This window comes from Bos javanicus, chromosome 4, assembly GCF_032452875.1.
Source record: "Bos javanicus breed banteng chromosome 4, ARS-OSU_banteng_1.0, whole genome shotgun sequence".
Classification (NCBI taxonomy): domain Eukaryota; kingdom Metazoa; phylum Chordata; class Mammalia; order Artiodactyla; family Bovidae; genus Bos; species Bos javanicus.
In genome coordinates, this window is record NC_083871.1 from 88,458,905 (window position 1) to 88,482,123 (window position 23,219).

The 23,219-nt window shown below is 38.8% G+C and overlaps 1 protein-coding gene across 4 annotated transcripts in view; it reads left to right on the plus strand.

The window, feature by feature from the left end:
• Positions 1-23,219, plus strand: part of ASB15 (ankyrin repeat and SOCS box containing 15) — a 55,783-nt gene continuing 32,564 nt past the window's right edge. For 2 of the 4 annotated variants that reach the window (XM_061414567.1, XM_061414566.1), the window contains exon 1: positions 19,768-19,948. Coding sequence is in view for 1 of the 4 variants with exons in the window: in XM_061414566.1 (XP_061270550.1) it covers positions 19,925-19,948 (24 nt within the window). In the remaining 3 variants the exon portion in view is untranslated. Of the gene's footprint in view, positions 342-6,585; positions 6,680-19,767; positions 19,949-23,219 lie in introns of those variants that run through there. The other 2 variants (XM_061414568.1, XM_061414569.1) reach the window with 2 other exon arrangements.

Here is a 23,219-nt window from a genome sequence, read left to right on the forward strand (position 1 = left end):
TAAAAGATGCATGTGTTTTCATTGGTTGTAACTTTGACTTTGGGCTTCTGCTGTATCACCTTTGCTAAAGACACCACAGCTAAACAGACCTAGCTGATCCTGGCTAAGGTACTGCACAGCTAATCAGTTCTATGTGGTGGGAAAATGTGTAGGTTTTCAGAACTAACCCCTTTGCAGAGGTGCCAGGCTATGTCTGGAGGGGTTTGATAGTGGTGTCCCATGGCTGGTGGCAGTAGATTTAGCTACAGAGGGAAATCAACCTTGGCATCTATGATATCAGAAGGGGATTTGGGAATATCTTATTGTGAGTAGCAAGAGCATCAAATGCACTATATTCTCAGGTAAGAGTTCCCAGAGGGGTAAATATTGGAGATAGATGTTGGGGAGTTATTTGGCAAATAAAGTTAGCAGGCCAGGTGACTTAAAGCTAAAATCTGTAACACAATTTGCTCTGCAGGACCTGTAGCCTGGCCAATAAAGTGAAAGTGAAGTCACTCAGTCATGTCCGAAGGTCTTATTTCTCTAAAATTAATTAACTGGGAGAGTTAGAAACTCCTACACTGCTTCTTGGGCTTCCCAGGTGGCGGTAGTGGTAAAGAACCTGCCTGCCAATGTAGGAGATATAAGAGATACAGTTCGATCCCTGGGTAGGGAAGATCCCCTGGAGGAGGGCATGGCAACCCACTCCAGTATTCTTGCCTGGAGAATCCCATGGACAGAGGAACCTGACGGTTACAGCCCATGGGGTCACAAAGAGTCAGACACGACTGAAGCAACTTAGCACGCATGCATGCACACTGCTTCTTAATGACTCAGAAGTCTTGTGTGAAGGGTTGGATCTTACCAGAGTTGCACAGTTAGAGTATTTCCTTAGAAGGTATGGCTCAGGGACCTCTTACCTGAGAGAGACATGAGACCAAATGACTGAAAAAGAAGAAAACACCTCAATTTTCAGAGCAGGAAGAGTTCATTCTACAAAATCTAGAGATGATGAATCCTATCTTGGTCACACCTTAGTTTTCATGTCAGGAGCAGGGGTGAAAATAATTGCCATTTAGGGAGTGTTCTTTCCTCTTCTAACTTTGTAACCAAAAAAAAAGTTCATTTTTCTCAAGTTAGTTCTTAGAACAGACTGACATATTAAAATTCTAATAGTTTGGATACTATCCACCTCTAATGCTTCCATCCATAACAAGTTGGATTTCTTCTTGTCTTCTTCTCTATCTGTGCTATGGATACTTCTAAAAAGTGTTTGTAACCAGATAATTAGGTGTTTCTGGTATGATGGGTTTTAGAACCTCATTCTAAATTGGACTGTAAGTCAAATAAAAGCCATTACCCAGTTTTATCTGACTGGCTATTGGCTTCCAGATGTTTGGGTTATCTAACATGTCAGAATGGGACTATCCAACACTCCCACCTGGGCTTCCCTGGTGGCTCAGGCAGTGAAGAATCTGCCTGCAGTGCAGGAGACTCAAGTTCAGTGCCTGCATTGGGAAGATCCCCTGGAGAAGGGAACAGCTACCCACTCCAGTATTCTTGCCTAGAGAATTCCGAGGACAGAGGGGCCTGGCAGGCTACAGTCCATGGGGTTGCAAAGAATCAGACATGACTGAATGACTAACACAGCACTCCCACCCAGATTTGAATTAAGCTTAACAACAGAGGTTAAATACAGTCATCTCCATCCTACAGGAGGAAGGAATAATAAAGATGTCTGAGGGGGCATATCTGTGTACTTAAGTCTATCACTTCTTATTTAAAACCAGGAAAGAAAGTAAAGAAGTGATGAAAAACAGGAATTTTTTTAAGGAGATAAAAAATATTTTATGAGACTAAAATAAGCATTTATTAATATAAAAGATAATAATATACTAAAAATGGTAATAAAACTATTTTAAAATTAAATTTCTTAACAGAATTTAGAAATAGGAAGATAAAATGAGGTATAAGAAAAAAGTTGAAAATGGTGAAAAGATAATCAACACTGTATTTTTTAACTAGTTCTTCCAAAGTAAAAGGACAAATCAAGTGAAATAAAATAACCAAGATAAAATGGGGGGAGGGCGGCACTAGCTAAAGCAGAGAAAGAACTTCAGAAATGTGAGAGGAAGCATATGACTGCTTTTAAAAAATGGACAAGCAACAGAAAAATAAAATAATCATTCATTCAGTTCAGTTCAGTTCAGTCCCTCAGTCTTTGCGACCCCAAGAATCACAGCACGCCAGGCCTCCCTGTCCATCACCAACTCCTGGAGTTCACTGAGACTCACGTCCATCGAGTCAGTGATGCCATCCAGCCATTTCATCCTGTGTCGTCCCCTTCTCCTCCTGCCCCCAATCCCTCCCAGCATCAGAGTCTTTTCCAATGAGTCAGCTCTTCACATGAGGTGGCCAAAGTACTGGAGTTTAAGCTTTAGCATCATTCCTTCCAAAGAAATCCCAGGGCTGATCTCCTTCAGAATGGACTGGTTGGATCTCCTTGCAGTCCAAGGGACTCTCAAGAGTCTTCCCCAACACCACAGTTCAAAAGCATCAATTCTTCAGCGCTCAGCTTTCTTCACAGTCCAACTCTCACATCCATATATGACCACAGGAAAAACCATAGCCTTGACTAGACGGACCTTTGTGGGCAAAAGTAATGTCTCTTCTTTTCAATATGTTAGCTAGGTTGGTCATAACTTTTCTTCCAAGGAGTAAATGTCTTTTAATTTCATGGCTGCAGTCACCATCTGCAGTGATTTTGGAGCCCCAAAAAATACAGTCTGACACTGTTTCCACTGTTTCCCCATCTATTTCCCATGAAGTGATGGGACCAGATGCCATGATCTTCGTTTTCTGAATGTTGAGCTTTAAGCCAACTTTTTCACTCTCTGTTTTCAGTTTCATCAAGAGGCTTTTTAGTTCCTCTTCACTTTCTTCCATAAGAGTGGTGTCATCTGCATAGCTGAGGTTATTGATATTTCTCCCAGAAATCTTGATTCCAGCTTGTGCTTCTTCCAGACCAATGTTTCTCATGATGTACTCTGCATATAAGTTAAATAAGCAGGGTGACAATATACAGCCTTGACATACTCCTTTTCCTATTTGGAACAAACAAATGTATATTGATTGCTTACTTTGTATCAGAAGCTACCATGGGTCCTAGGGTCTGTCAGTGTACCAGATGGTCAGGTCTCAGTCATCAAGGAGATTCGTTCTAGTGGCTAGACATATGGTAAACACATAAATTGATTCATAAATAGAATTACCAAATGTGGTTATTTTCAAAAGGGAATGAAAATAATTATTTGCATGATCTCCATCCTCAACCTCCAGACTGTTCCCCTTCCACAGAGACCTGTCAGGACTGCTGCTGGCACAGAACACATGTCTGCAGTCACGTGATGCCTTCTTGACTGACCTTTATTTGGAGGATATTCTAGGCATGGGAAAGGAAAGCTGAATATATTAAGAAACTGGGTTTCCATGTACTCATTTACTGCAGTAGGCATGCCTGCTCATCTTTACCTGTAGGCTTGAACTAATACACCTTGACAAATTATGGTCTGAGCAGATTGACCCGAGAGTCCTTCAGTTAACCAGCTATTAATTCTGCAAGGGACATAATACAATAGAGTTACCAAGCAATTTCTCTCTCCCTATCTTAATTTGGAAGAATCAAGAAAGCTATATATCTTACTTCTTCAGCCCTGTCTATTCCCCATTCCCACTGAAATTTATATATTCCTTCTGAATCATATACCCTACCCATTTACTCAAAATAATTATGAACTGAAAGGAACTCTAAGCAGGAATATTGGCTGCACTGTTTACCAGCTCTATGACTTGTGTGCGTTGCATGCTCAGTCACTTCAGTTGTGTCTGACTCTGCGACCCCATGGACTGCAGCCCACCAGACTCCTCCGTCCATGGGATTCTCCAGGCAAGAATACCGGAGTGGGTTCCCATGCCCTTCTCCAGGGGATCTTCCTGACCCAGAGATCAAACCCAAGTCTCCCAGGTTGCAGGCAAATTATTTACCACCAGGCCACCAGGGAAGCCCAGCTCTATGATTTAGGGAGGTCCTTTCACTTCTCTGGATCCAGACAAGTATCTCCATCTATAAAGCTCATGATGGTTGGTCTCGGGCTTCATTTCCTAGGAAGTAGTTGTAGAATCCCTAGCTGTTCCAGACTGTGTTCCAGGGCATTCCAGTCAATATATGTTATGATGATATTTGTTTCAATTTATATTTTCAAGTAATAAAAACTCTTTTAAATTTCTCATTAAAATGGAAATATTTGAGCTCCTCCAATAGCACAGCAGGTGACTATGTGCTGTGGTTTGTGAAAGTCAGATTATTACGGATCAGTTCATTGCTCCTATACAGAGAAACTGAATAATTTTGAATGTTATTCAGTATTGTTTTTTTTTTAATTGTGGAAGGGATGTTAACATTTATACAAGCTGTTGACATCTATACAGTTAAGATATGGAGCTTCCATTATTGTAAGGATCTCTCAGGTTGTCTTTTTAGTAACTACTCCTAATTCTCTCTCATTCACCAACACCCATCTCCCCACGCCCCACCCCGCCTCCGCCTCGCCCTTTAGCTCCTGGCAACCATTAATCCTTCCTTCATTTGGAGAAAGTTCTGTAAATGAAATCATACAATATGTAACCATTTGGAATTCACTTTTTTCACTCAGAATATTCCTCTAAAGATTCATCCAGAGTGTTACTGTATCAACAATCCTTTCCTTTTTATTGCTGAGTAGTATGCACCCCACTCCAGTACTCTTGTCTGGAAAATCCCATGGACAGAGGAGTCTGGTGGGCTGCAGTCCATGGGGTCGCTAAGAGTCAGACATGACTGAGCAACTTCACTTTCACTTTTCACTTTCATTGTTGGAGAAGGAAATGGCAACCTACTCCAGGGTTCTTGCCTGGAGAATCCCAGGGATGGGGGAGCCTGGTGGGCTGCCGTCTATGGGGTCGCACAGAGTCGGACACGACTGAATCGACTTAGCAGCAGCTGCAGCAGTATTCCACACTATGGATATACAGTGTTTGTTTAACCATTTGCCTATCAAAGGATATCCAGCTTGTTTCCAGTTTTGGGCCATTACAAACAAAACTGCTATGAACATTTGTATTCAGATATTTGAGTCAGCATAAGTTTTCATGGTTCTGTATAAATGTTCAGAAGTGCATATGCTGGGTTGAATGATAGCTCTATATTTAAGTTTTTAAGAAGCTATCAAACTATTTTCCAGAGTGGCTATATTATTCTACATTTCTCCCAACCATGCATGAATGATCCAGTTTTCTACATTTTTGCCAGTATTTGGTGTTGTTACTGTTTTTTGGTTTTGTAGTTTTTTTTTGTCATTCTGATAGATGTGTAATTATATCTCATTGTGGCTATAATTTGCATTTCCCTAATGGTTTATTGATGTTGAACATCTTTTCATGCATTTTATCATTTCTATAGGCTCTTCTCACGCAAAAAATAAAAAGGTAGTTGTATGAGTGATCAGTAATGGGTATGTTAACTAGCTTATGGCAGTCATTTTACAGTATATACATTCATCAAATCATCACACTGTACATTTTAAATATATACAGTTTTGTCAATTATGCATCAATAAAACAAACAAAAATTACCAGCACACCACTAACTTTATTTAACTTGCTAATTTCTCACTTCCTTGATTTCCTTGTACTCTTACGTTAGTACCACGCAGCTTAAAAATAGCTTGATTTCTGTTTTCTCTTTCCTAATTTTGAGAGCAGAAAGCATGATTTTTACTACCTGCACTTTCCCATTACATTTTTCTAGAGATCTAGTCAGAGAGTAGGTGTGCCTAGCAAATATACCTAAATCAATGAATAGATTGCTGAAGCTTTGAGGGAGTCCTCAGCAATTATAAGTGATGGAAGAAACTTGGATTTGAGAACCATTGTTTTACCATCCATATTTTGTTTTTACTTTTAGTATTTCAGACTTAAAGATTGCTGAAGGAAAATATGCATCCAGGCTCTGAAGAAGTGTTCCGGAGCTTGGGCATAAGCTGTTCTCTATTCTTCACAAACACATCTTTGGCCTGAGGCTGCACTATTTAATTTTTATTTATTTTTTAGTAATCTCTATTTACTCAAGCAGTTCATTCAAACAGCTAGACAGCTGATTCCTTCACCTAATGTGTTTTGATCAGAAGACCTTGTACCTTGTACCTCTTCAATATTTTTTCTTGAAGAGTGAATTCATTTCTTATCCAGGAACAGGCTAAATATAACATGTTTAAATTCTTACAGTCTCCTTTTCCTCCATAGGACTCTTTTAGTTTACTTTGAAAGTATTAGTCACTCAGTCGTGTCTGACTCTTTGCAACCCCATAGACTGTAACCTACCCTGGCTCCCCTGACCATGGAATTCTCCAGGCAAGAATACTGGAGTGGGTGGCCGTTCCCTTCTCCTGGGGATCCTTCTGACCCAGGAATTGAACCTGGATTTCCTGCATTGTAGGCAGATTCTTAATCGTTTGAGCCACCAGGGAAGCCCCTATTTTCATTTACTTTTACTTTATTTTTCTGTTTCAGTCTTGAAGACTTGGTTGGATTTAGATCCGACTCTATTTGCTTCCTGCTCCCTTGCACTCTATTTAAGACACGTTAAAAAAATATGGAGAGAAAGGTAAGAACCCACCATAAATATGTCAAACTGATTCTTTTCCTTAATCAATGGTAAGCTCATTTTCATTTAATGAATAACAGATATGTTTGTTCTGGTTTTTGTCGTTTTTAAAATTATCTTTTCCTATGAATCTGTTTCTATTTTTTATGTTGTTCTTCAGATATTTAGGAAGACTTTAGTTTTTGTTTCATGGTTATATTTATAATATTATTATGTATCTCTCTTGGTTTCCAATTTTCCTAGACAATTTCCTAGACAATTTTACTGTCAGTTTTCTACTAGGAAAAATTGATAAAATTATGAGGTTTCCTTTTTGTCTCCTCTGCTCTGCATTTCCTCTCCTATTCAATTTTAGGGGAAAAAAAATTACTTTTCTCAGTGTTCACCTTCACATGTTAAATATTTTTATACTTTGACATTTGGTATGTCAGATTTACTTTTTATTATTTTACTCCCAGCTACACCAGAGGAAGCAATTTCTGCTACTTACCTTCTCTTCCTTTCTGTCCCAAATTTATGTCCCAAATAATTGTCTCATATCTGTGTTGTCAGAGCATATAATATCAACACTCCATTCTGTCATCCTAATTCCTAAATTTCTTTTTCTACAGTAAATATATTTTGTCAATATTCTCTGCCATCAAGGATGGGAAATTTTTCCTTACTCCTCTTGGTTATTTTGGCTGGTCTAATAATTGAATGGACAGGAGGCAGATTAACAGGGGAAAGAAATAATTTTGTATGTACAGGAGTTCATACAAATATAGACTCAAATAAGTGACCAAAGCAGGCAGCTTTTATACCTTTTGGACAAAGAAACAATAAATTTGTGAAGAATTGAAAAGAGGAAGAAGTTTGGATTTGAGGTAGTAAATTGGTAAAGAAGTAACACATTTTGTGTATACAGCCTTCTTGGCCCTGAACTTCCTTTGTATCTCTGGAGATCAGGATGTCTCTTTGCCTTCTGGTTCAGAGAAGTTTCCTTTCACAGGGGAGATTTATTTCCTACTTTCAAGGGAGCAAAAGAGAGTCAGTCAGAAGGTCCTCCTCACACCAGCTGTTTCTTGAGTGACTTTAATTCAAAATAATCAGCATGTCCAAGTGGCATATTTGGGGGCATCCTGCCCTGACCTCCATTGCTGCTAATCCGTATGTAATGTTTACCCCTGTCATTTATTGTTTGGCAGATTTAATCCTTTAGCCACTTCTTTTTTTCCCCTATAGGTTATTATCAAATCTCATCTGAATTTATGCTGGTTCATTATATGTGTCAGGAATTTCTGATGTTCAGCAGTGATTCAGTTATACATATGCCAAGCACATATAATTTGCACATAGAAACTGCTATTAAAATATTGAATGAAGAAATGGATATATGAATAGTAAAATAAAGTTCAAATGAGAAAAGTTATTCACAATCCATCCTGGATAATCTAGACCTAACTGCTCACAAACTATCTGCTTATATTTTTGCATCAGTTTAAAAAAATCATGGCACTTTCCCTTCCAAAGCTTCCTAATGCCTTTTTCATTCTCTTGTCTTGTTCAGACTTTACTAAAAGTAGTTCTTTGATCAGAACTAACTGTTCTTCAGTCTACAGGAAATAACTTGCCTCAGCCTGGATACCTGTCATTTTAATATTCGCCATTTACCTAATTTGTGAACATAGGTTCAGTGGTAAAGAATCCGCCTGTCAACGCAGGAGATGTGGGTTCGAGTGCTGGGTTGTGAAGATCCCCTGGAGAAGGAAATGGCAACCCACTCCAGTATTCTTGCCTGGGAAATCCCATGGACAGAGGAGCCTGCCAGGCTACAGTCCATGGGGTTGCAAAGAGTCGGACACCACTTAGCAACTAAACAACAACAAAACTGTGAACATACTATTCTTTCCTGCTTCTACTTCTTTCTCTTTAATAAACTGTTAAACTGTTGAAAAAAATTCTGTAGTTTTAGTACTTGTTCAATCATTCCTTCATTCATGCCATCTCAGTTAATTTGAGGCTTTAGCTTTTAACATTATTAGCACCAGTCTTTATATTTATCCATATTATAGGGGCCTTTGTCATCTTTTATACAGGCCCTTTTAATATCTGAGCTCGTTAAAGAGATCACTGTGAAGCCCAGGAATTTCTTGCAGTGCCTCACCCTTTCCTTTCTCAGTCAAATTTGTTTGCCTGGTTAGAATTTTCTATCCTATGATCTTCCCTCCTTCTTGTGGACAACTGAATCACTGTCATCTGGAAACTTTATAAATTCTAATTCCTCTTATTTCCTTTCTGAAAAATACAATTTTTGTTTTCCTTAATGTAAATCTATGGTAACACAATTTATATATGATGTATTTTATATATAAAAATTAAGAATCAAGTAACAGTATTAATAATAGATGTTATACAATATATAAAAATGTAGGTCGTGTTTATTTTACCAATTATATTTGAGTACATTGATTCCATAGTAACAGCATGTTTTCTTTGATAATTTCAAAGCTTAATTAGGAAAAATCTTAGATGAAAAATATCTTCTTAGCTAGGATTGAAGAATAAGGATCTTAAGTTTATTTTTTAAATGAATATCTACTGTTAAATTTCTATATTGCTATGTACTCACTGAAGAGGTTATAATAGTTATGTTCTCTGAATTCTTTTTTATTACCAATTCATTTTTATGCAAAATAAATCCTCCATAAATATGTTCAAAAATATTCTGAATGGCTTTTCTATTTGTTTTCTTCTATTTAACCCTACCTGGCTTTAGCCTGAGGGCCAAAAAGGTAATCGTAGTCAAAATAGAAGTTTAAAATCAATTCAGAACTGGTTTGTAACTTCCCTGATACCAAGGGCTTTGCAAATCTATAACTCATTCAGCTCTTGGAAGCTGAGTTAATTATGGCAAATCACACTAATTAAATTATTTACAAGGTCTTTATTAAAAACAAATCTATTATGTTTAGCAATGCATTGTGGATTTGCCTTGAGACTCCCAGCTGTCTTTCCCGACAAATTTCGTAGTTAGACATTTAGTTTAAGTGAAAACCTTAAGCATATGGTGAAGCTGCAGGTTTCCCTGGCTGCTGTTTAGGTCCCAGGCCTTCAATTCAATTCAGATTTATTGAACACCCATTTTGTTCAAATCCCATGTGTTATATTCTCTGTCCTCAGTTTCCAAATAACAGCTGATGTAAGAAATGTACATAAATGATTATAATTCAAGGCAAACAAAAAATACATCATCAGAAAATAAAAGAGAAAAACAGATGGGCTCTGACAGGGTTAGAACTTCATAGAAATGAAGAGCGAAGATTTAGGCTGGGTCTTAAAAGAGCAGAACCTCTGCTCTGCAGGCAGAAATCGGGAGTGGCACTGAGGGCCTTTGAGACAGGTCACAGAGTGAGTAGGACCCAGAGGGAAGAATGTACAGAGCCTGATCAGAGAGCAAGCAAGTTGAGCTAGGGGAGCCGGGGAAGACTTGAGGGGCATGGCAACCCTCAGGTCTCCACTGCAGTGCTTGGTAAGAATTTGGTTTGGCTATTTGGTTGAGTTGCTTGAATTACTGAACAAAGCAATTACAGTACAATCGAACTTGCTGGGTACAGGGATAGCTCTGAGCTTGCCTCTGCTTTGGGCCACTTGAGCAGGGGCTACTCTAGTGCAGTCACTGAATGACATCTCTTGCTCCAGTATGGGAATGGAGAGGGCAGTGATTCCACATAAGAGCTCGGGTGCACACACACCCTCAGTCACAGTCCTGGGAGCCCTCCAGCACGTGGGCCAGCCTGACTGTGTTAAAACTGTAGCTCTGCCCCTAGTAGCCATGCAAACCTGGGCAATTTACTTAGCCCCCTAAGTCTTGCTTCCTCCTTAAAAGTCTTCCTTCCTCCTACATTGCAGGAATGTTGTAAGGATTTGTTGTTATTTAGTCACTAAGATGTGACCGGCTTTTTATGACCCCATAGACTGTAGCCCGTCAGGCTCCTCTGTCCATGGGATTTCCCAGGCAAGAATACTGGAGTGGGTTGCCATTTCCTTCTCCAGGGGATCTTCACAACCCAGCACTCGAACCCACATCTCCTGCATTGCAGGCAGATTCTTTACCATCTGAGCCAGAATACAGAATTTGAAAGCAAATCCCTGAGTAGCCTTCTTGTGTGACTCTCCTCCCACTAGGTGGCGCTGTCTTCCGCGCAGTTTCCACTTCCGCTTGCTTTGTTGAAACTGACCTCCGTTTAGAAAATGGCCTTTATTCAATCAATAGCGACTTGGTATCTGTGACCCACAGGCTTCCTTCAACTCCTTGGAGGTGTTATGTCTCAAAGTGTATACTTAAACAGCGCTTCAAGGAAAGAGTCTCACTAGATAGTGGAAAGCTGAAGGAAGGCTATCAGTTGTTGTGAAAAAAGGCTCCATTAATTTCCTAACTCTTTGGATTCAAAACCAGAATGTTGTGAACAATTTCGTTAACAAGTAACAGCACCACTTTACTATTTGACGACCTATGGCATTGCTAGAGTGTGAGTGTGGAGGCAGGACATGATAATTCAACTGTGTGGTTATAAAAAAGTCAATCTCCAACACCTAGTCTCAACACCAGAAGAAGATTCTGCTCAACTTAAGTCCTAAAACTGTGTTTTTGTTATTAATATCTTTATAATTTTTAAATGTTTTTGGTTCTAAAGAACTTGTGAGCTTCACTACACATAAGTTTTGGGGAACTCTTTCGGTTAAAGTTGTATACATCAAATTATGAATATAACTTGCTACTTAAATTATTTAATAAATTACTTTATAAACTGAAAATTTTCTTTTATTGCTGTTTAAATCTAGTTGTGAATACAACATATATGTTTCATCAGATCAGATCAGATCAGTCGCTCAGTCGTGTCTGACTCTTTGCGACCCCGTGAATCGCAGCACGCCAGGCCTCCCTGTCCATCACCAACTCCCAGAGTTCACTGAGACTCATGTCCATCGAGTCAGTGATGCCATCCAGCCATTTCATCCTGTGTCGTCCCCTTCTCCTCTTGCTCCGAATCCCTCCCAGCATCAGAGTCTTTTCCCATGAGTCAGCTCTTCGAATGAGGTGGCCAAAGTACTGGAGTTTCAGCTTTAGCATCATTCCTTCCAAAGAAATCCCAGGGCTGATCTCCTTCAGAATGGACTGGTTGGATCTCCTTGCAGTCCAAGGGACTCTCAAGAGTCTTCTCCAACACCACAGTTCAAAAGCATCAATTCTTCGGCGCTCAGCCTTCTTCACAGTCCAACTCTCACATTCATACATGACCACAGGAAAAACCATAGCCTTGACTAGACAAACCTTTGTTGGCAAAGTAATGTCTCTGCTTTTGAATATGCTATCTAGGTTGGTCATAACTTTCCTTCCAAGGAGTAAGTGTCTTTTAATTTCATGGCTGCAGTTTCATAGTTCCTGTCTTTTTCTCAATTCCATGTCTGACAGATTTGAAGGGAAAAATACGAGACTTTGTGGGTATTTTTCAAAAGATTACTGCAGACCATTTAAGATGAATGACATTTTTAAGTAAAGCAAATGGATTAACAAACTGTGAAGAGCCTTTTGACTGCTCCTGCCAGTCAGTCTGGGCAATGCTGAGGTGTATGTTGTGCTGCTGGTGCTCCAGGTCCATTTGTAAACAGAGCACCTCCTATTCATTTGAAACAAAATCTACATCTCCATTTTAGTGGTGAAATATCTGCAAAATGAGAAAAGGGAGGATAAATTGTGAAATCAGATCAGGGCATTGTCCTGCCTGGAATGCTCCTGTAGCTTCCTCTTGCCGGGGCAGTTCTCAGACCCAGATGCTTGCAGGATAGACTCATTCCCCGGCATTCGAAGCTTACATCTTTGTGGAAGGAAGGATGAGAGACTAGGCTATATTAGACTATTCAAAGGGAGTGTATGTTCAAAATGTTCAGACCCTACACACAGCCTTTGAGATTCTGGTGAATAATACCACATACACTAGTTCACCCCAGAGAGAAAGCCCTTTCTCATCTCCACTGCCCTAGAAGAAGAAATTAAATCCTGAATTCCCCTAGTTCAGTATATAACATCCTACATATTATGACTCCTGCCTAAGTCTCCTGCTCGTCTACTGCAGGCTTCCTTCCCACTGCATTCTGTGACCAGCAATTACCCATCAGTTCAGTTCAGTCACTCAGTCGTGTCCGATTCTTTGCGATCCCATGAATTGCAGCACGCCAGGCCTCCCTGTCCATCGAGATGAGTCACAATTACCCCCATGTATGCATTTTCCTTTAGACCAATGTGCATTTTTTTTTCTGCCTTGAATACTTGTCCCTTCTTTAGATTATTAAAAAAAAAAATCCTCATCCTTCAAGTCTTGAGCCTTTATCTTCTCTGTGACACACTCTTGTCCTCTCCTGGAAGCTAATTATCACCTTCTTTTGGTCATCTCTTTATCTACTCCATTAACTGATACTAAAAATGGCCTTGTTTAATATTATCAGTGTACCAGGCACATAATAGCAAATAAACCCATGCCTAGTGAATAAATGAGTGTAGCGCTGTTCAAAGGGGATACATGTCATCTAGGTTACTCAGAAATAATAATTTAGGACTGTGAAAGAAATCAATGTAAATCTTATTTAAGAATTAATTAGCCTTTTAAAATCTGATTTAGATAGAAGGCAAAGAGATGGCACACATCACAAACAAAAATACTTTAGCAGAATCTGAAACTTTAAAAGTAAAATATTCAGGCTATAGAAGATGAAATGATAGCATTGCAGATTCTTAAAAGAGAAATTCAAGCTCGTGTAGTTCCAGGCCTAATTTCAATATTTCAGCTGAGAAAGAGAGGATCCCAAGAAGTAAGAGACTGACCCATTTCAAAGAATCTCAGAACTTTCCTTTCTGATGATCTGATAGCACAGGAAGCCATATGGAAAGTGAGTTCTCAGGACAAGCTGGAAGTAAGGGCCGTGAAGCACAGCAAAATTCTAAGAAGCCTAGGAAATCCTCTCGCATGGCAGTCACCATGGCACAGTCCTGATGTTCACCTCGACCACTTGCTTCTCCTGTGTTTGATGATTTTTCTACCAAAGTATAATACAGCAGTTTTCAATTCTACTTCAGTTTCTGCTTTTTGACATCCTTTTAATCCTCAAGTAGCTGCTGATATAAACTTTAAAAGAACTGATTTTAGTAGATCAATGGCCCTTTTTCACAAAGTGAGAAAACAAAATGAGCTGAGAGATTTTTCTCAGAGAGAAACAGCCTAAGTAAAGAAAGTAATGTCCCTAAATTTAAGGAAATTGTATGTGGGTCGTAAAAGCCCCTAGACATAAGAAACTTGTGTCTTTATTCTTTATACTGAGAAGAAGGACAGAGGGGGAAAAGATGGAAAACCTCTGAAATGCAGTCAGTTAGGGAGATGATTCTGGAATAGAAGACAAACCGACAGTTTGCTGAGTCCCATGGTCAGTTCTTAGTCCTCATCTTACTTGGCCTGGCAACAGAATTTGATACAGTTAATTGCTCTCTCCTGCTGCAAATATTTTTCTTCCCCTAGCTTGCATTCTGTTCTATCCTGAGACTTTGGTTAGCACAAGGCTAATCCCTTGAATGCCTGTATTTTTATGCCTTTGTGTATTCATTTGGTGAATTTATCCAACCTCATGGCTTTATGTATCACCAATTTGTTTTTCCAGCTCAGACTCCCCTGCCTAAATGTGGACTCACATTCACCTGCCCCCTTAACCTTTCCTCTTGCTTGGATTTTAACAGGTATTTCATGCTTTACATGATCCACGCTGAACTCCTGTTCTTCCTCTTTAAACCTGCTCTTTTGGGGACCTTTTCCATCTCAGTTGATGGCAACCCTATCCTTCTGGTAGTTTAGGCTCCATCTTTCTCCACCTCGTACACCTGACATCAAATCTAAGACAAAAATCTGTAAATTTTACCTTCAAACACAGCAAAATACCTTTATATTAGCTGGTGAAATGTTATGCTCTTTCCTGTATCCTGTGCTCAATCACTCAGCTGCATTCAACTCTTTGCAACTCCATGGACTGGCAGGCTCTTCTGTCCATGGGATTTCCCAGGCAGGAATACTGGAGTGGGTTGCCATGTCCTTCTCCAGGAGATCTTCCTGACTCCAGGGATCAAACCCATGTCTCCTGCATCTCCTGCATTGCAGCCAGATTCTTTACCACTGAGCCATCTGGGAAGCCCTCCTGTATCCTGAGTACCCAGAAAAGAAAGCCCCTATAAAGTATTCACTTACCTGACACTGGATGGTCCAGATCTTCAGGATTGGCGAATTACCCAGACATTCCAAACTGCATCCAAATATTTTCACCAAACCTCAAAACTCAACTTGATTTTAACATTTTTGAATTATAGCTCCAGTGAAGGAAATGTGAAAATGTGCCTTATTTGTATTGTAATTGCATATTAAATCCTGAAATCAAGTTACAACTAAGCTGCATATAATGTATGGTAGTAGACATTCCATTTTGGAAAAATTGGAGTGTTTTATTCTTGGATTGACACTATTTACTAGAGGTAAATCTAAGTCTAGCAGAAATAATCACATTTTTCTAGTTTCCTGAAAGAATCACTAAGCTTAGCTTTTATATTGAAATTGTTTGAACAAAATGGTAAGTCAATTTTGATATGTAAAACATAAAAGATCTGAATGCAAATGGGGTATTAATGTATCTCTTAATGGTAATGAATTTATGTCAAAATTTTAAAATTTTAACATGGTAAATTTTATTCATCAAATTCTTATAATTTTTCCATAACAGGTAATGTCAAAATGCTCTTTTTCATAATTAGCTATTAATTAGGGAAACCATACACTAGCAACTTCAAAAAAAATCAAAACATAACAACAAGTGTGATTCTTTTGAGAAAGAACAGGATACTGAATTTTCAACAATTCAAATTTTACCTTGGTTGTCAATATGAAGCTCTGTTATACAGTCTTGATTATGATTATGTTCAATTGATATAAAAAGATACTAAGAATAGTGAGAGTCTCCTTGCCTTAAGTCACTATCAATTTAGGATATGTAAGAGGTTAGAATGGCACCCCACTCCAGTACTCTTGCCTGGAAAATCCCATGGATGGAGGAGCCTGGTAGGCTGCAGTCCATGGGGTCGCTAAGAGTCGGACACGACTGAGCGACTTCACTTTCACTTTTCACTTTCATGCATTGGAGAAGGAAATGGCAACCCACTCCAGTGTTCTTGCCTGGAGAATCCCAGGGACAGGGGAGCCTGGTGGCTGCCGTCTATGGGGTCACACAGAGTCGGACATGACTGAAGTTACAGCATAGCATAGCAAGAGGTTAGAATCAGAAAAGATTAGAAGAAAAGGACTCCAAATACTTCGATTTTCCATTAATATAAAACTGATCTCTTTGTAAAACTCAAATGTGTATCTGTATGAGTCTTTTGTTCTCTGACCCTCTCTTCTGTAGCCTACTTATGTCTTATCTCTCTTACCAAATTTGGGCCTCTTTTCCACTTATTTTCCTCTGCAAGATGGTAAACTTGTTCAGGACTAGAGCTGTGTGTCCCACCCATCTTGGTGTGCATGCTTTGAGTGGCCCAGCACCACCTTCTGCATATACTAAAATGTCTGCATTTATAGCACAGACGACCGAATGGGACAGTTGCCTTATGTTCATTTTATATCCCAGAAGTATGATACTGTTAGTACATACTGTGTCTGTACAGTGATTACTATTTTTCAAGGAATTTCCATAATTATGCTCTTGTTTTATTCTCACAGCAGTGGGGAGTAGTGAGAGCAGTGTTTACACAGGTGGGAACTAAAGCACAAGCATTTCAGTGATCTGCCTTAATTCACAAAGATACGGACAGATCTGGGGCTAAAATAGAGATTCCCTGCCTTATTTTAATTTAGAGTTCTTTCTCTTCGATGCACTTGAAATGTCTCTCGTGATGTTGAAAATTAAGAGCTTTGTTCTAAAAAAAAAGAAAGAAAGATCAAATCGCTTTCTTAAAATTCAGCTGAAGTTTTAACTGAATCAGCCTTTAGTTAAGTGAGACAGGAAGTAACTGCTAACCCGGTGTTAGAGAGTAATAAGTCACCAGTGTTTGGCAGAACATTTAGCACATGTTTGATGTGTGCTTTCTACGTGGCAAACTCTTTACCAGACACTGTTGATGAAGTGGTAAGTACAACTGAGAGCCAGTACAGAATACTCCCGCTTTTTGCCCATCATTAGTTCAGTATGCTGTCTACAGCACTATCTTACTAAAAACTACCTTCTCGTCACTTGCCTTTGTCCCTCCGCGTGGAAACAAAATGACAGTGATGTCAACAATGCAGGTTCTCCCAGGGGCCTGTGACATCAGTGCTACTGATGAAAGGCAATGCTAATACATTTGACTCAGTTTTAGTTGTTTCTCAGTCTGGGGGAAAAAAACAACAACAATAGAAAGCACAACAAATGCAAACAACCAATTATCAAAGTACTAGGAAGCACACTAAAATAAAAAGCATACTTTTCTCACATTTTTCTCCTCTGTTTTATACCCAACTGAAATAAAATGTGCATTTGTTTTTTAATAACAGCCCCCAAGACCAAACTAATGAACACGTGTAGAAAGGGAGGAAGGAGGAGAAGAAAATCTGAACTATCCTAAAGTAAAAATTAAACCAAGTGAGGTACACAGTACCACTCACTAAATTACAAAATAAAAGAGCAGAACAAAGGAGGGTTCTCCAAGATGTGTGGACAACCCCATTTTGCTCAGGAGGCAAAGATAAAGCTGTGCTCTGATAGGCTTTTATGAATAAGAGGACGTATTGAAAGGGAATATGGTAATGGCCTTGTGGGGTAGATGGCATTATATGGCTTATCATAGCAAGAGTGGTATGTTAAAAGTCACAGTCGAAGGCCCACAAGCCCCGCACCTGTTTTCAGGAACACAGAGTACCTGTGGGCAAGTGAGAAGTGTGGCAGCAGTTCGTGTGTTAAACAAGAAGGCCAGGAAGCCACCTAACTCCCTGGGAGTTCACCGTGCAGTGCTGCCCAAACCTCCCGGCCCCCGAGTTCCAGGGACAGTCCCTTTAATAATGTGTTACAACCATTTCCACCTAAGCCTCCTGGTGTCAGTTGCTAGAATTAGCATCTTGACACAGGACATGCATTTCTTGCTATATATAGATAGAAAGGACACGTATTTGGATGTTGGTATCATTGTATGTACCTTCTCAGAACAATGATAATATTCAGTAGCCCTTCACTGCCTGATCATAGCCCTCACTGAAACTCACCCTAATCTACAAAACAGGGGTGCAAGGTTCTTTGTTTCCATTTGAGAAAACCAGCAGGAAAAGTCAATTTCCAAAACAAGCAAATGTGGAAGTGATTATTACCATTATGAAAGGCTCATTTTCTTAAATACTTGAATTACTCAAAGCCTGCTTTACTGTGTGGGTATAGATGATTAGCTACTTGAGGAATAAATCTCGTAAAAATGGTGAGTGCCAAGGTCATTGTGTTATTATTTGTTATTATTATGGTTTTGATTATTATTACCCCCATATTACAGATGAATAAACTGAATCTCAGAGCCTTTAAATAGCAAACGTAAGGTGACAGAGTAAGTGGTAAGGCAAGACTTGTTCATAGATCTGTGTCATCAGTAGCATATTTTCATTGATTTGATACACTCTGTTTTTTTCTATTATATTAACCATTATTTTTAATATTGTGCAACATAACTAGATCCACAGTAATCATTATATAAATGCATAAAATGGGCATAAATTTATTCATGTAAGAGCAGAAAAGTCCCTGAAATGTACCAAATCACATTTTTAAATGTTGAGTATAGATTTTTCTTACCCTTGATATAAATTTTTAAATATCGTAAGTTAAGAAAAGGTCAATAAAAAGAGTTTCACAATGCTGCTTGCTTTTTATAAGAATGCTTCATTGAAAAATTCCAAATCAGATTAATAACTATAAAACATGCATAGTATTCTAGCCTTCAACCTTGATTATTTCAAGACATGGTAATAATGGCATAAATACAAAATATTTCATGGGGTTTGTTCCAAGGCTGACAGAAATATAGCCTTTTTTTTTTTAATCACAAAGAGAAGGTAGAACCTCTGATCTCACATTTATGGTTTCCCACATTTTGAAATAAACCTGATAAATCCACTACAGTCCATGTGTTTATTCCTTAACACTAAGTACAGAGTGACACATGGAAAAATCAGATACAAAGAAAAACCAATGCATATAGTACTCCCCGAAGCCTAGGGAGTAGAGAGTTCCAGGAAAAAAGGGAGGGAGTAAGAGCAGTAAGTCCAATAGAGGGCCTGAAAAATAAGAACCAAAAAGTGTCCATCAACCTTAGACACTAGCAGGTCAATGAGACCCTTGAGACGAGTTGTTTTAGTCTAGTGGTGGGGACAGAAGCCAGATGGCTTTGTGAGTGCTGACAGTGACTGAGTTAATCCAAGGATACCCATGTCAAAACAAACTTAAGGCAGATTATTTTCATTAGAAAATCAGTGAAACCCTAAGCTTTATTTTTTTAATAGAAAACAAACAACTCTTCCTGATTAAAATAATTTTCTGCTTGCTTTACCTCTGCTGCTCACTTTATATGTTTTATAACTTGACATTAAAATTTTTGGTCAGATTAGATGTCATTGCATATCATATCCCCATCTGTGTATCAGACTGGCAGCTTTGAAATGCAAATCAAATCAAAACCAGTAGATTCCTACAACAAGAAGATTGTATTTAATGAGATTTGACATGAGTCTGAAAGATGAAGAATGAGAAATAATGTGTGTTAAAACTGACTAAAAGTGGACTGGAGTCTGCAGACACAGAGAGTCACAGGTTTGTTTCCTGAACCACTGATTTTAAAATATTTTTAAATTTTACTTAGCTGGTTTTGCTTTGTTCCTTCATCAAGGACCCTGGGTTGGCAGGTCGGTTGTTTTCATGAGAGCTCTTTGAACCAATGAGGATCTGGATAATCTTATTATACCTCTGTGGCCGTGTGCTTCTTGTGATGAGGGTCCAGAGAAGTGGCAGGTAACGCTTCACTGTGTGCCAGGAATCGCTCATGTTTCAGTTGTACAAGGTCAGAGCTTAATTTAGCCACCAACTGGGTACTTAATTTTAGATACACAGAGGAACACATTGGCTCCAGGGCACTTCCTCTGATTTAGGAAGGCAAGGCCCTGGATAAGAATGACAAGACGATCATTCCAAAAGGTGAGATTATGAAATATTTGGTCTGTACCTGATCAACTAGCTTCAGTAGTTTAGTATTAGGAATATTTTGAAGAGAAGGAAACATATTGTGATCACTTCTCCTTACCTTCTTTCTGATTGATCACTTGTGGGTTTGCTTGTCAATGGCATTTTTAATTATAGAATAAAGCCAGGGTTGTTTTGTTGGTTTACAGAATATTAACTCAATTGCATAATTATTAAACTTGATAAAAAATAGTATCATGAGTAAAGCAGATCAAGAATGAATATGCTTATAAGTATCAATGTATACACTGTGGAATGTCTTTGCTAGCTTTGGTTTCTGAGAAAAAATTAAATGATTTTTGTGAATAATTAAACTTCTCTCAAGGCTTTTTAAAATCACTTATAACAAAAAAATGAATTAAATTTAAAAAATTAATTTATATTCAGATTAAAAATTCCTTTAAATTCTTTTAGTCAGATGGAAAACAAAGGAACTCAGTAGAATTGTAAATTCACTTCTGGAAGTTCAATCATAGCGTCTGGAGGCTGGAAAGTCCTTAGAACTTATCTGAGACCATCACTCATCTGGTTCTTCAGTGAACAGATAATTTCTAAGGAACATTCTACATCTAAAATAAAATGGTTCCTAGGAAACAGCAGCAGTGTGCACAGAGAACACTTTGTTTAACACATTTTTGGCTGAGAACATTGTATAATTGTCATAAAATATCGTAATTCTACACTTTGTTGTTTTTAATGGGAATACCTTGTTTTGAAATGAAAATATACCTAAAATATTTATAGTTTTACTAGAGTTGTTTGGTAGTTTGCTAGTTGCTTGCTTAAACTCATTAGAAAATTTTTTCTGAGGCTTATGAATATTTGGGTTATAGGAATATGATCCTTTGGTATTAATTCCCAGTAGCTGAGTCATCAGTTACAGTACAAGGGTCAAGCTGTGTGACCTCTAATGTCAGACACCTCAGTTCACATCTACATCATCTCCATCACTCAGCAGATATTCAGGCTTGGACAAATTACCTAACCATTGTGTGCCTCAGTTTCCTCATCTGTAAAATGGGAGTTATAATCTATTTAGCATACTTAGCGTAATGCATGTCACAGATAGGCACTTAATAGATGTTACCTATAATAATTATTAAATTTGATAAAACAAATATTTATTGAGGACTTCCTGTGTGCTTAACTCTCTGCTAAACCATTGAAGGAAGGGCAGATATTGGTGTTGTTTCTGGGGAGAATGCATTATTTAAAGGCAGCAAACTTCTTAGGGCATGGATCCTATTGTCTGATGTCTAGCAGTGTGCCTGAAATATAGCAGATATTGAATATATTTGAATAAGCAAATAGGATGGTCTGAAATTCCTAAGAAAAATTAATAATAATTATTGAGAACTAGTGAGTCAGTGTTCCTCATTTGCTTTTTTTGTCTCAGTGGAGAAAGAGAACGTAGTAGATACAACGTATCTGTATTTCAATAAGATATTTGACAGCATCTCTTGATGACGGTCTTGTTATCAAAAAGGAGACATTAATACTAGATGTGGTGTCTTTGGGAGGATTTGTAAATGGATAAACAGCCTTTCTTGAAGAGTGCTAAATAATAGATCAACGTCAACCTGAAGGTCTCTGTCCCACGCCAGTTTCTGTTCAACATTTATCATTACTAATGAAGCGGGTAGACACAGAAGACTTGCAAATAGAACACTGATACTTGGAGGATAGAAAATGCATTTTCTTTTAGCTGACTGAAATAAAGGTCAAATCCAAAAGAAAGAAGTAAATGTAATAGGACTAAATAAAGAGTCTTGCACAGAATTGTGCAGCAATAATGTGGATGGAAAAAGTGACATGTAGAATTTAGGGCAACAGGAATCCAAATCAAGTCTGTAACATGAGAGCCCCAAATTCATCTGAACATGGGTTAAATTAACACCTCTTCAGTGTCCAGCAAAAAGGAAGTGGTCACAGTCACTTAATGTTGTGTTGGTGTGACTGTAGCTGTTGTGTTGCCTTCAGAGTCCATGGTCCGCAGCTGCTTTTTGAAAGAGATGGATAAGCCATCAACACGGTGGAGGGAGGTAAACTGTTCACGGGAGGAACAGTTGTCCAGGCCTGGGCGGAGAAGGCTCAGTGCAGACTGACAGCCTTCCTGAGGCCTCTCATGTGGCAGAGAACAAATATTTTCTCAGCGTGGCTCTGAAAAATAGAACTAGGAGTATAGAATACTGATTTGAGGAGATGGATTCTAGTTCAATATATTTTCTAATTGTTAAAGCTGGCCAAAGATGAAGGGTTGTGTGGGGTATAGTAATCTGCCTGCTACTTTGCTTTTCAAGCTGAGGCTGGACAATTGCTAGACAGCATCTGTAAATGGAATTTACAAGTGGGGCTTACCTAATGGTCTTCAGCTCTGAAGTCTGGTGATTCTAGAGAAAAGAAAGACAGAAGAAAGTGAAGTCGCTTAATCGTGTCTGATTTTTGTGACTCCATGGACTGTAACCTATCAGGCTCCTCATGAGAGCCTGATGGGATTTTCCAGGCAAGAATACTGGAGTGGGTTGCCATTTCCTTCTCTAGGGGATTTTCCTGACCCAGGGATCAAACCCAGGTCTTCTGTATTGCAGGCAGACACTTTACCATCTAAGCCACCAGGGAAGCCCCGGAAACAAAATAATGAGTGTGCCAGAGAACCTGTTTAAGATAAGGATTAGAGCTCAAACCACCAGACAATCTTTAGAATTCGACTTCCTTGTTCCAGAGGGGTTCAGTCACAGAATAATAACAGGTAACAGGTAATGTTTCATGACTACTTGCTACATGTCAGACACAGCTAATAAGGCAGCTAAGCCAGGAAGGCAAATTCAACTACTGTCTCCAGCAGAAAGAAACCAGAAGCCTGTATATGATTTCAAAATAACATATGAAGAAATGCAATGACTCGTTTGAGTTTTGAATAGAAAAGGATTTGATGAGCACCAAACAGACCACAGTCCCTGAGGTCACAAAAATCGGACATGACTGGGCATCCGAGCATGCATGGGCGCAAACAAGAACTTCTGCCCTGATCAGTGAAACCTTTCAGGAACAAATATTTTCAGAGAGAGAATATATGCGTATGTATATATGTATTTGGGCTTCCCTGGTGGCTCAGTGGTAAAAGAATCTGCCTACAATGAAGAAGATGCAGGTTCCATCCCTGGGTCAGGAAGATCCCCCGAAGGAAGAAATGACAACTCACTCCATTATTCTTGCCTGGGAAATC